The sequence below is a fragment of the Heliangelus exortis genome, chromosome 1, assembly GCF_036169615.1.
Source record: "Heliangelus exortis chromosome 1, bHelExo1.hap1, whole genome shotgun sequence".
NCBI classification, from domain to species: Eukaryota; Metazoa; Chordata; class Aves; order Apodiformes; family Trochilidae; genus Heliangelus; species Heliangelus exortis.
Window position 1 is genome coordinate 161,353,115 of NC_092422.1, and position 13,581 is coordinate 161,366,695.

The 13,581-nt window shown below is 41.8% G+C and overlaps 1 protein-coding gene across 1 annotated transcript in view; it reads left to right on the top strand.

Annotated features, from left to right (window-relative positions):
- The first annotated feature begins 250 nt into the window (after positions 1 to 250).
- The window catches only part of ANO2 (anoctamin 2), a 156,799-nt gene continuing 143,468 nt past the window's right edge, over positions 251 to 13,581 (top strand). Inside the window, exons 1-3 of the mRNA XM_071733390.1 lie at positions 251 to 367; positions 8,418 to 8,602; positions 11,443 to 11,835. Of these exons, the coding sequence (XP_071589491.1) occupies positions 349 to 367; positions 8,418 to 8,602; positions 11,443 to 11,835 (597 nt within the window). The 5' untranslated portion in view covers positions 251 to 348. The remainder of the gene's footprint in view (positions 368 to 8,417; positions 8,603 to 11,442; positions 11,836 to 13,581) is intronic.

The window sequence follows — 13,581 nt, forward strand, 5'->3', positions numbered from 1 at the left end:
CCTTCTGGGGAGTTGGGATAAAATATGCCTGTTGTTACATTGCTTGTTGAGGCATTATGGAGCATGAAGACAAAATGCTGAATTTCCAGCAGACAATTGCCATGGCCTTTCAGGTCATGGGAATTTTGCTTTTTCCCCTCTCTTTCCTCTGGGATAGCAATCACCAAAACAGGAGGTCTCCCTAATTAGCTGCAGTTTGTGGTTTGCTTAAAGCAGGATCAAGCCAGGATGGAAATAGCTGCTAGTGCTGTCACTACTTAAGCCACTGCAGAAGCTGATTGTGCATATGATCAGCGTAGCCACATCCTATTAGCACGGACGCAGCTTCCAGCCAAACCTCCAGAAAACATGGAAACACACACACCTGGTAAGTTTATTCTATGCTTTATTGTTGCTTGCTGCCTGTGGAGTTTAATAGGTGTGAAATGGGGTGGGGAACAGAGGAAGGAATACTTTGAAAGAACTTACCTGTTTTCTTTCAGCACATTTAAAAAACAAACAAACTATAAAACAAAGAACAACAAACAAACAAAAAAAAAAAACAAAAAAAAAAAACCCCAAAAAATCAGTGGCCTAGGTTACATCCAGGCAGTTCGGGTATAATATACTGAATTAATGGCTTTTGAAGCAGCTGTGGGTCAGTGTTGTGATCCATATGGAAAAGGCAATCATTAGGCAAATGTATTGTGCTGGTCTTCTGCTGTTTCCATCTGCATTTTTGCAATGGAACTGGGGGGAGGAAATAATAAACTTCATCAGAAGACAATGTGTGGCAGTGAGCTTTCAGTTCCCATACAGAAGGAACAAATCTGCTCAGTGCATAAAACCTTTGTGTTTGAGTTCCCAGTGTACAAGTTTAGAATATCATTAAGCACTGATGTTGTGTCAGTATTGCTTTAGTGCCACAGTCAAAAACTCTGTGATTATCTCATTGTTTCTGGGGCTGTATCTCTACTGTGAACTCCAAACTATCACGCAGCTCATCAAACTTGCTATTTCTGTGCTCTGCCTTCCTAAAATTATTGGTATAGCAGACTACAATATGCAAAGAGCCATTAGATTTAATGCCTGCTACTGATCTTTGTCGAGTTATTCCAGTGTCCTTTTCCTATGTCAGGTCCTTCACTCTTAGAGTTGGTGCTGATATATGCTTTATGCCAGAAAAAAATCTGGCATAAATCTTCTCTAATGTTTCCATGTAGAGTAAAATTTGAAAACAGAACAAAAACAGGAGGGGAGTCTTTAAATCGATACATGATTGTATTATATATCTATGCCTCAATTAAGTCCTCAGGTAATGCAAACCTTTATAAGGCACCTCAGTTTTCTCTTTCATCCTGTGTGGTTTCTACATCTATCTCCACAGCTCCACACTGTTTCCTTCATTCTTGACCATTCAGGTTGATAGTCTTCCACCCTTTAAGAGACTCCAGCTCATGGCATGTGCCAGAGGTGAATGGGCTTCTCCATTAACTCAGGGGCATTCTTCTTGCTCCTAATGCTGGAGGTGAGGGCTCCCGTGTACAAGGGGCTATCAAAGGAATACAACCATGGGGTTTTTACATTTGTGTCTGTGACCAGAGCTATTCAGGTCATCAAAATGAACAAGGAGCTGTGTTCCCCCTTGCCTGCCTCTTTCTGCTTGGGATGCTGCAATGCTGTTGTTACTGGTGGCAGTTCAGGGGCAGAATGTTGGGGTTCAGAGAGCATCCTCCTTCTAAGCATTTAGTTGGCCACATTAAAGAGTTTGGTTGACTGAGCCCAAGGCCACCTCCTTCAACAAGCAGAGATGTTATGAAGAAATCTGTGAGTGAGGGCCTGCTCTCCCTTCCTTTGGGAGCTTATTCTAAGATGAGGCTTTACCCCTGGTCCCTGCCTGTGATACACAGCAGCTGAGGTATGGTTGGACCTGGTTTTGGACCTTTGCCAGTTTGGCCCTGGCTTAGACCCAGAGGCTCTTCTTCCTGGCTTGACCTCAGACCTGCCTCATCACTGCTGCCTCTCTTGGCAATCACTGAGCTGTGTTCAACCCTGATACTGTCTCCAGCCCTGACCCTGTCCTGAACTTGCTACTCTGCATCTGAGCTCCCTGTCAGAGATTTCACTCTCTGTTTTGCCCTATCATGCTCTTCTCCAGGCTCACCTTCCCCTATGGAGCAGATGACCATGGGCATAATTTTCCCTAAAATGACTGTAAGAGCATTATTATTATTATCCTTTATGTCACTAATTCTTACTTTAAGGAATCAGTGAATATGGATTCACACAAGAGTTGTCCAGAATATTCTGGACAACTCGCTCTGCCTACTGCATATTAGCAGTTTCCTGAATCATTATAGTCTTGAAGTGCATGGTGATATGGGAAGAAGCTCACCTTGTGCCAGAATTGTCTATTATGCACAGCTCCACCAAACTCAACACAGCTACAGCAGAGTGTGATTTCCTCCAGTGTGTCTTCAAGGCTACCATTAGTGTCTTTTCAGATTCATAGGAATTAAAGAGAGACAAGGCTTTTTGGATTACCTCTAATGCTCTCTAATGCAGCATGGTACAAATTAAAGCAAATTTCAGATTAGAGGGTATGAAACCTACCATGGAGAGGAGGCACTTAGGCAAAGCTTCTGGGAAATGGAAGTATAGGTGTGGCTTGAAGGGGTTAAACCAAAGATGGAACAGACCTGCTGAGGTTTAAGGTAGGCAGCACAGCCTCCCACAGGAGCCTGGCTACTTTCCATCTTCATTCCATGGCTAGTGTGGAACTTGAAACAGACTCTTTGTAGAGGGAGCTGCCTATTGCTGAGTTTAATTATGGGATAGATTTTAGTAGCAGCAGTTAAGTAGTGGGGGACTGAACATCTAAGCGGTTCTAAGCTATCCTGAGGAAAGAAAAATCAGATTTCTAGAATTTAACGGTGAAATTCTATTTTTCTTTTATTCAAAAAAGTTGTTTGTGAACACTCCACTAATCTTAATTGCCTATCATGAGATCTACTGGACATTTTCTTCAAGTAATATTGAATAAAGGATGGATTTTCTAAGTAAAAAATTATTCCTAGGCATTTCCTCTGGCAGCCTGTTTCCTTCAAGCTTTTAAAAATAACATTCATTCCTTGTATCTGAAAGTCTTTAATATTAAATAATAAATTTATATTTATAAATATAAATATAATACACAATAATGTTATATAATTATATAGTATTATATAATTATATAATGAAATATATTTTAGAATAATTAATTTACATATACATGAATATTATTTTGTATTACAGAATAAGCATTATTTTAAAGAGACAAGGGTGGCAGCTCAGAAAGGGAAACTGCAGTGTAATGAAAATAGTTCCATACTTATACAAGAGCCACTGTCTGTATTGAAATCAGGAACTCTAGATGTGCACATTCAGTAAATTCAAGTGATTCTTCTTCATACCTACCTGGATGTGGAAGGAACTCTGTGTGAGTACAGATGTCTTTCAGAAATGCAGCCGATTTCTGAACTGGAAAGAGAGGAAAATAAATGAAAGAACACCAGTGTCCATGCCCTGAGTGGCCAAACTGCTTAAAATGTATTCTGCAAGTGATTGTGCCTATAATAATCTGACCATCTGGGCCATTCAGTTTGGATAACTGGCTGTTTTACTCAGGATTTAATAGAGAACTCGTAATTAGGTGAATTCCCTTAATGTGCATTTCACAAGCTGTATGGTCCTTTAATACATCCTCTCAGTCCTTCCAGTTTGGGCAGTATGTGCAGCTCCTTCATCACTGCACTTTAGCCAAGGAATTGGAACTCAAATGGTGAGGTCAATTGGTGCAGATGTGGCCAAACCTTAAGTTTAAAAACAGCCAAAGCAAGGGGGTGCAGAGAGACTGTGAGAGCAAGTAGATGATTACTGGATGTGAATTGTCACTGTAATTAGAACTGATCACTGATCTCTTTCCTGGAGGAACCTTGTCCTTGGGAGCCATTTAAGACCTAGAAATGTTTTGGTTGCAAAAGACTTTTAAGATCATCACATCCAACAATTAAAGTAGCACTAAGTCCACAGCTACACCATGTCCCTAAGCACCACATCTTTTAAATACCTTCAGGGATGATGACTCAACCAATCTCCTGGGTAGTCTGTTCCAGCACCTGACAACCCTTTTGGTGAAGAAATTTTTCCTAATATCCAATCTAGGAAGCTTTGCAGAAAACTTCCTTTTCTGCAACTTGAGACCCACCTTGCTGCAATCTCCTTTAAAGTAGCTGTAGTGAGCAATAAGGTCTCTCCTCAGCCTTCTTTTCCTCCACACTAAACAACCCCAGTTCACTCAGATACTTCTCGTAAGACTTGTGACCCTTCACCAGCTTTGTTGTCCTTCTTTGGACAAGCTCCAGCACCTCAATGTCCTATGTAGTATTGTGTTCAGAACTGAACACAATAGTTTAGGTGCTGAGTACAAGGGGACAATCACTTGCTGTGCTGCTGGCCACACTATTCCTGATACAAACCAGAATGCTGATGCTTTTCTTACTCACCTGGGTGCACTGCTGTCTCATTTTCAGCCAGCTATAGACCAATACCCCCAAGTCTTTTTCTGCCAGGAAGCTTTCCAGCCTCTCTTCCCCATGCCTGTGGTGCTGCATGGGGTTACTGTGACACAAGTGTGGGATCCAGCACTTAGTCTTGCTTAATTTCACAGAAGTGGCCTCTGCCCATTGGTTCAGCCTGTCCAGATGCCTCTGCTGAGCATTCCTACCCTTAGGCAGATCAACACTCCCATCCAACTTGGTGTCATCTGCAAACATACTGAGGGTATACTTGGTCCCCTCATTAAGACCATTGATTAAAATATTAATAGAACTGTCCCCAGGACAGAGTGAACACCACTAGTGACCATCCTCCAACAGGATTTAACTCTGTTCACCACAACTCTTTGGACCCATCCATCCAAGCTAAGCCTGTTTCTCCAAAAGAGTGCTGTGGGAAACTGTGCCAAAGGGTTTACTAAAGTCTAGGTAGACAACATCCACAGCCTTCCCTCTATTCACTGAGCAAGTCCCCTTATCATGGAAGGAGATCAGGTTAGTCAAGCGGACCCTGCTTTTCCTAAACCCATGCTGACCAGGCCTGCATCTTACATGATGGCCTTCAGGATGATCTCCTTGGCACCAAGATCAGACAAACATGCCTGTGGTTCCCTAGATACTCCTTCCAGCCCTTCTTGTAGATGGGCATCACAATTGCTAATCTCCAGTTAACTGTTTTGCCAGGAGCTCTAATAGATGATGGAAAGTGGCTTGGTGAGCACTTCTTCCAGCTTCCTTAGTACTTTTGGGCAGATCCCCTATGGCCCCATAGTCTTGTGTGTGTCTAAGTTGTGTAGCAGATTGCTGAACCCTCAGATTATGGGGGCTTTGTTGGAGACCTGTATCCTTGTCTCCTGGGGTAAGCTGGGGCTGATGTCTGTGGAACAACTGCACTGACTGCTAAAGGCTAAGGGAAAGAAGGCCTTATTTAAAAATTGATGGGAGGCATGTCTCCCAGGCTATTTTTATAGAACGAGTGTAATTCTTGAACATTTCCTTTCAACGTTGAATTCAAGATTTATTCTACTTCTGTTCTCTGGGGATTTATATACACACACACATATCATAGAATCATCGAATGGTTTTGAGTTGGAAGGGACCTTGAAGATATATACCAAAGCTACACATGTGTGAATGTATAAAAATTTTTATATATATGCACATACATATACACACACAGCTTGTTTCTATTGGTATTAATTCCTCTAGAATATTTACAGAATGAGAACATGTAAGGCCAGATGTTGTAAAGGCTTACAGGGTAGAATGAGGTCAGGCAGCATCTGAAGCAGAAGCCCCTGAGGCGCCATGGTACCACAAGCAAGTGCTGTCAAACGTGGAACTCATTCAGAACAAAACATTTTGATTCAGTTAATTTGATTTGGGAAGATGAAAAGCTTTTGGGAGCACAGGAGTCTTTCAAATACAGATATGGAGATTGCGTTTACAGCAAAAATCTTATTCTGACTGGGAGTCCCTGGCTGTCTCACTGCTTAGCAGTATTAACCTCAAGTTCGTGACACAGTTTCTGAAAGCTGGGAGGTACAATGGAAATGAAATAGTTTTAGTATAAATGAACTGCAGATTTTTTCCTATGCCCAGTTAAAAGGACTGGGAAGTAAAAAGGTCTTTAGCTGACAAAGGTCTTGTGAGATATCCCAGGATTAGACTGCAAATACTGGGGAAATGGTGTGTGTAGGCTTTGGGAATGAAACCCTCACTAATTATTTTCCTTGGAGTTTCCCTTGTGGCATCATTATGTGCTTCATTAAAGTAAACCAAGTGTGAATCTCCTTGAGAGATCAGAAAAGGAAAACTGGTGAGTCAATCTGTGATACTGTTCATGTGCTGCAAGGCATTAATAAATTATTGATAGAAAACATAAGAATAATTTAAGGGTCAGGACATCCCTTTCTAAATATTTCCTTTGCCATTTTATTGCTTTCTCTCTTAGCAGATGTTTGTGACCAAGTAGATTCAACATGTGTAGAGGGCCTAGATCAGCAGTAAGAAATAATGTCTGCCTTAAATTCTTGGGAAAAAAAAAAAAAGAAAGAAAGGATTCAGTTTAATAAGGGAGAAGTATGACTTCCAGATTAAAAAAGAAAAATCAAAAAGGAAGAAAAAAATTAAACAAAGAAAAAGCAAAACAAAGTCTTTCTATTACCATCTATAAGAACAGATCCTTTTAGATTGTCTTTGAATTATTTGAAGGTGATGTTCACTGCATAACGCTATAGATTTTCTTCATAGGGACACCTGCCTCTGTGGTCTGTCTTTTGAGATGCAATTTAGGGTATTTCTGCCGCTATCTGGCTATATCAACAGTGCAGGAGAAACACTCTTCAGTTACATGAAAAACAAGAGACAGCTGTTTCTGCCTTTTTTCCCTGTCTCCATCATCATGAGGATAGTGTCAGGGAAACTACTCAAGTTACCCAGCACTTTCTTGTGGCAGAGAAGGGTGAAATCACTTTCTTATAACAGTGCAGAACATTTCATCAGGCAGTTCCTTCTACATTGGAGAGGTACTACACTATGCTGCTCAAGCTTCTCATTTCCTTAGGCAGGAGGTGAAAGTGGGGGAAGAGAATTTCCGTGTCACCAGGACTGCCTGGTACGAAGACAAGAAGAGACACTACAAGTGTGTGTAGAGTCTCCCTGAATACACAGAAGCTGATGAATATTCCAGTTATTTTTTTCCTGAGTAAGACAAAAGTGTTGATTGGAAAGGCATGGTATTTTGTATCTTTAGTGATAGCAGAGCTAACTATGGCAGATGGATCTGCTGCATCTATGTCTTGTGTCTAGTAGGAAACACTGTTGTGTGAAGGACTCGGCTGAAGTTTTTCATTCCAGTAATTTTCTCAAAGAAACTATGGATAAAGATGAATCAACCCCATTTTAGTTATGGCACCACTAGTGGGGGAAAGGGTATGAAACATTTCAAACATATGTCACAAGAGTTTCTGTACCCATTACTTTTTATCATTGTGTGGGTCTGGCTTTCTGCATTTCCTATTTGTGACCAAGCATTCATATATGTTGTTTTTGCTGTACTTTATGCTATGGCAAGTATGTGGCCAACCAATGGTGATGGAGGTGAGCATGGGGTAGCATGTAGCTGCCCACAGTCCCAGTCCCTCAATTATGCTGCATTGTGACCATATCATTTTTCAGTACAAGAGACGGGGATTATTTCTAAAACTTAAGGGTTCAAGATATTGGTCCCACAAACCAAAACATGTATCCATAAAGTTAGATGCACTTTATGAGAATTTCACACCACTACATGCCTAAAAGTTAAGAGTTCTTAGTGAAGAGTTAGCCAGAAGTTTGGCTCTGTACCTGATTCCTCTAAATTGGATCTCATCACACTAGCACTGCAACACAGCCAATTTCAGGCCTAGTGATAACCCCTAAACAAATGTGACTGAGATTGTTTATGTTGATTTGGCTTCCATCTGGCATGAATGGCTGCACCCAGAGAACTGCAGTGCAATCACTTCAGTGTGATCATGTCCAGGAGGGTGCTTGGCTGGCTGCAAAACACAGGCATTCCAGCTCCTCACCTCCCAAGTGAAGTGCAAGAGCACAAATGCTATTGACCAACCAGAATGGTGTTACTCTAAATGCAGTGTTGTAGCACTGTTGCCCCTTCCCCAGCAATTCACACAGGGGTGAAACCTGCTGTTCCTCTGCAATTTTATGCAGCCCTCCCCATTTACTGAAGCACAGCATCTGAAGCTGAATAGTGTGTATTAACTGCAGTATTCCCAATTCCTTTAGGCAATGACCTGCATAAAACCTGCTTTATATAATAATACTTATCTCTTATTCCAGACTTCCCTCTAGCCTCCTCACGCTCAACTCTGAATGGACAGAAGATAGCAAAACCACCAAGGGTCTCTTTCTCAGCATACAGCAGCAAATGCCTCACAGTTCCTCAAAACAGGACTTCTGTGCCCAGCACCAGGATCAATGGAGCTTTTGAAGCACCACGCTGCACAGAGCCCTTCAGCAGTTCTGTAAGTAGGGTTTTATGTTCATTAACTTCCCTCTAATGCCTTTGAGATAAAGAAGGGACTTCAAGCAGGGTGAGCAGAGCAACTTGCACTTCTGTGTGTTAAGCAAATCCATTGTACTGGGAAAAGTTAAGTGATTCTACAGCCTTAGATGATTCAGTAGGCTCTCTTAAGGCACAGCAAGAACTAATTGCTACTGTACTAGTCTAACCAAGCTCTTCTTAATTATTCATTTTTAGCCAAAATCCTTCAGAGGAGGAATAGGGAGGTTGCTATTACACCTAGTGTAGGAAAATATCTGCAGGCTGACAAATAAATTGGTTCTCTCTGTGCAAACCCTGGACAAGCATGTGCTCAGGCATTGGTGTGGGCTGGACTGGAAGGTGGAAGCACAATGTGGCTGTGGTCTTCGAGCAGAGCTGTTAGAGGAGATCCTTCTTGGGATATGTTTGTAGTGATACATTGATAGATGACTAGAATAAAATTTTCATGAAATGTAAATCCTACCTTCCTGTAGGTTTATTGCTTGGTGTGCTGGCTACTTGTTTTGGAAATGTCAAGAAGCAATGAATGCAGGACTGAAGATGGTAATTTGAATTGCTGATTCTGACTTTTACAATGTCTGGGAGAGGGGAGGAGAGAAAGATCTTGACAGTTCCTTCAGTGATATTTTGGAAATTTCCACGTATTTTTGTTCCTCCCTACTAAGGCCGTCTTGTGCCAGGATGTCACATGGTGAGGAAATCAGTGGAAATTTAGGTCCAGAAAATGTTTTTACTGAATTCTCTGGGAATTTTGATTAGTTTTTTTGTGCAACAGACACCCATAATAATGGGAATGGTACTTTGCTGCCAAGAGTGAAGAAAAAAGTAAGAGAGAGGTAGGGAGAACCTTTGATGTATCTCCTCATCCTTCTATTCTGTGTAACTCCAGCAACATCAAATGTTGCTATGGTGCTCTCTCAGGTGGCTGGGATGTAGCAGCTGGCTACACACAGGCAGTAAACAGGAAACCTCTTGGTGACTTTTTGCATTCTCCTTGTTTGCTCTCGTGTGTTTTGTCTGTGCTTCTCATTTCTGCCCATGCTTACAAGTAAGGAAGGGGAGGATGCTTGGAGCTCATCTTCCCTAGGGTCACCTAATATGTTGTGTTATGTCAGTGACCTGGTGGTGGTGACATCATTACTTCGGCACTATATAGCTTGAAAGTATCTGGAAAGGAGACTAGAAATCTGCAACGTGTTTTTCTTCACTGTGGCAGAGATGGATCAAGGAGGTTTGCATGGACTGCCTGTGAGTACTACATGAAAATGTATCTAACTAGGAAGTGGGGAATTGCAGTAAAATGCTGTCTCCCAAGCAGTTTTATATTCTGCCAGATGGTAGAGCTGAGTGTAGGTTTAAATATGCCTAACGGGACTCTATGTACACTTTACACATAAAATGTGTGGTAAGTGTAATGTGAAGAACAGATTATTTGGTGATAATTTTGTGAGAGAATGAAGGATGTAGCATGCATGTGAAACCAATATGTATTTATTTATACAGTGACTGAAAGCTACTTTGTGGAATACTAAGAGATGCAAAACAATATAAAACTAGAATCTGGGAGGTGTTGAGGTGTATAATAAGATTCAGATTCATATAATACCTTCAACAATTTGTCTTGTGTTACCAAATGAGAAAAGCACCATACAGCATGCTTGGTTAACTTTGCTTTCAGGACTAACATTGCATGTAATGGAAGGGGAGATGAGGAGAGAAAGAAATCTGTAACTGGGATGTGTCAAGCTTTTGCTTGTATAGTCATCCCTAAAGGTTTGGAATCAGGTTATGGGCCGATTGCTTTGGATAAGATTGACCCTTCTTGTTTGCTTGTATCTCAGTCACTGGAGAGGCTGGTGTGATGCTAATGAATGACACTGTAGAGAAGCATTTTAAGTAGCAGCATTAAGCTGAAAAATGGTGATTTGTAACAGTTTTGGAAAACACGTGCACTAGCTTAGTGAACAAGAAATTAAAGTGAATGTGTCCCACTTGTTCTCAGAGTTCAGCATGTGTGCCACAGAATTGCTGTCCAGGCTGGGGCATAATGGTGGGGCATTGTAACATACTGGAGCAGCTTCACCCTAGAAGAGTTTGGAGAACAGAGGTGAGGGAGACAGGGATGGTCTGAGGGGATTGAGTGCAACACAGGCAATTTGGATGATTTTAGTCATTGATTTCCATTTATACCATTACTAGTCAGTCACATAGTATTTTCAAAATATGTGAAAATGCAAGTCAGCTAGTGTTGTAAGTCATCCATGGGACATATCCACTCTAATCCCAAGTATTCTCCAAAGCTTTTCTGTCCAGTCCTACCCTTCCTCCTCCTGAACCACACTGAGGATATTTCTCTTGTTCTAGCTCAGATCACTTTCATCACACAGTTTTTTCTTCCTTCCTCTGCCCAGCTTTGCTCCAAAACACATTGTTTCCCATATCCCAGTTTGTAATATGATCCTCCAGTCAGTTTCAAACATAGGTGTCTTCTCCTGTATGGTCTGTGTATGTGCAGGACAGAGAGACAGGGTGGGTGTGTGCCTCTGTACCTGCCCACCAGGTATGCATCCCATTTATTGGAATAACGTCACTATCTTCAGCCACTCTTCTTTTTTTTTTATGGTTAGAGGAGCTCAACTTGACTTAATCTGGCCTGCAGAGTGCATGTTTGAAGGTCAGGCTGATCTCACATTTTTGACTGTGCAGCTTGAGGTTCTTCTGTGGAGACAGACCCCGGGCTTGCCTTCTGGGTCTTTTTGGCTTTCTTGTTCATGAGACTCATGTGTTTCTCTCTCACAGATTGTAAACAATTACGTGGACAGGACACAAGGAGAGGCTGTGGACAAGACATCCCCAAGTGGCATGCATTTCAGGGACAGCAAGAGAAAGGTTGATTACGTGTTAGCCTACCACTACCGAAAACGCCTTCCTCGGCACCCACCCGGTGTGGGCTCCCCCGAGCCGACTCGCAGATCTCTTTCCTTGGCCCTGGTTTCCAATGGAGGGACTGGGAAGGGCCGTGCTGAGCTGCAGGGGCAGGATGGTGGCCAACATGCCCTGCAGGTGAGGCCGGGGCTGGAGGTGATTGATCTCAGCCCATTGGATGCCCTGGAGGAGGAGAAGCAGCTGCAGCGGGAAGAATATGAACGCAACCTGATGGAAGCCGGGCTGGAGATAGAGAAAGACCCTGAGGTAAGAGTGGGAGATTTGCTCCTCGTGCACAGCACCAGGTGTCCCAATGGATAATGACCACTTGGGTGTCAGAAATAGCTATGTGAACAACATAACCATGTCTGGGCCATGCTGACGGGGCATCTGGTAGTGACTGGGTTCATGGCTGCTCATTCTCCCTCCTGGCTGGGAGGCTGGGAGCTCAGTTATAGCCTTGCTTTAGGGTCCAGCCTGGACTTCCTTCTTTCCTGCCCTGCATTCATGTTGTTGGAGAGGCAAATCGCACCCATTTCATCTCTCAACACTATGTGCCACTTCCCTTCTGACACAGCCTCACTGACTTCCTCACTCTCACTTCTTCAGCTGCAGCAAAATGTAGGATGCCCTGCAGGTATATCTCATGGTCAGCTTGAGGAACTCATCCTGAGGATAGCTTGTTGCTGTTGATCCCTTGTTGGGTCAAATGATACCATCACAGCAGCCTCTGATTAGGGATCTACAGAAATATGTTGTGCCAGTTATTTTATACATGCCTAAGATACGGTGTGAATCCAAGAAGATGATGGAGGTGTTTCTAATGTGTTTGATTCTTACTGCCTGGAAAGAAAAAAAATGGTTATTTTTGCTTAATGCAATAGTGATTGAGTAGTGATTTGAATCTTACTTCAATAGAAAATATATTTCTTTATCTAAATGTTCTTATGGCATGCAATGGACACACTTTTCTTACCAAAAAAAAAAAAAAAAAAGAAAAAAACTTACATTTTAATATACTTAAAATGAAGAAAGACTCTTAAGTATTTTGCTGGTATATAATGTGCTTGTTAAGAGATTTTGCATTTCCTCAGAATAACTCAGTGATTTTCAGTGTGACTCAGCTTTTTTTTTCTCAGCCATGCATAAATTTTGTCATTTTCTTCATTCTACCAGTGAAATGACCAGGACAACCTCCCAGCCCTTAATATATTTATTTTCACCACATGTGCCTCATGTTGGATAGTGATATGGTCCTATCAGCTGGGAGCTGTGTTAAGATTGTTTGCCTTCAGCCAGTCAGTAAACTGAGCATAGGTCTTCCAAATCCCATGCTGATGCACTGAGCACTGGCCTATACCTCCAGACCTCTTTGAAAGCCATGTATATTTATGTCTGTTGAGAGGAACTCCCCACTGGCTTCTACTTTTAGGTGTTGTATTGTTTTTACACCAAATTTAAGAAACTTAGGGCTCCTTTTCTGAGGTGCTGAGAACTTACAGCTCATATTGCTTTCAGTGCAACCAGTCAACACTTCCAAAATGTGGACCAAATTGCAGATTGCATCTGAAAATTTGAGTTTAGCTGACTTGGCATAGCATATGCACCTTAAGTCACTGACAGGAACAGAAAGAAATAGAAAAACCTTTTGACCCTTAATATTTTCCTTGCTCATTTTACTGAATTGCAGGTGGCTACAGGTTATATTTCGTTGCATGGCCTGGCTAAGCCATTCTTCCACTGAACAGAAAAGAAGTGATCTCAGATCCTGATTCTTTTATGCTAAGCATTGAGGTTAAGGTTCAATACTGCTAACACATGACTATCTTACTGCTATGATTTTTTTATAACCAAATTGCATAAACCCCATGAGAACAGCTGCTTTTTGGAGGGCTTCCTTCAGTTCTGAATTTCATCAGAATGTGAAAAGTCTAGCAGGAGATTTGGATTTGATTATTCAACTCATTACTTACCCAGAGTCCAGCTGGATCCAAATTCTGGTTAAGATCTCTT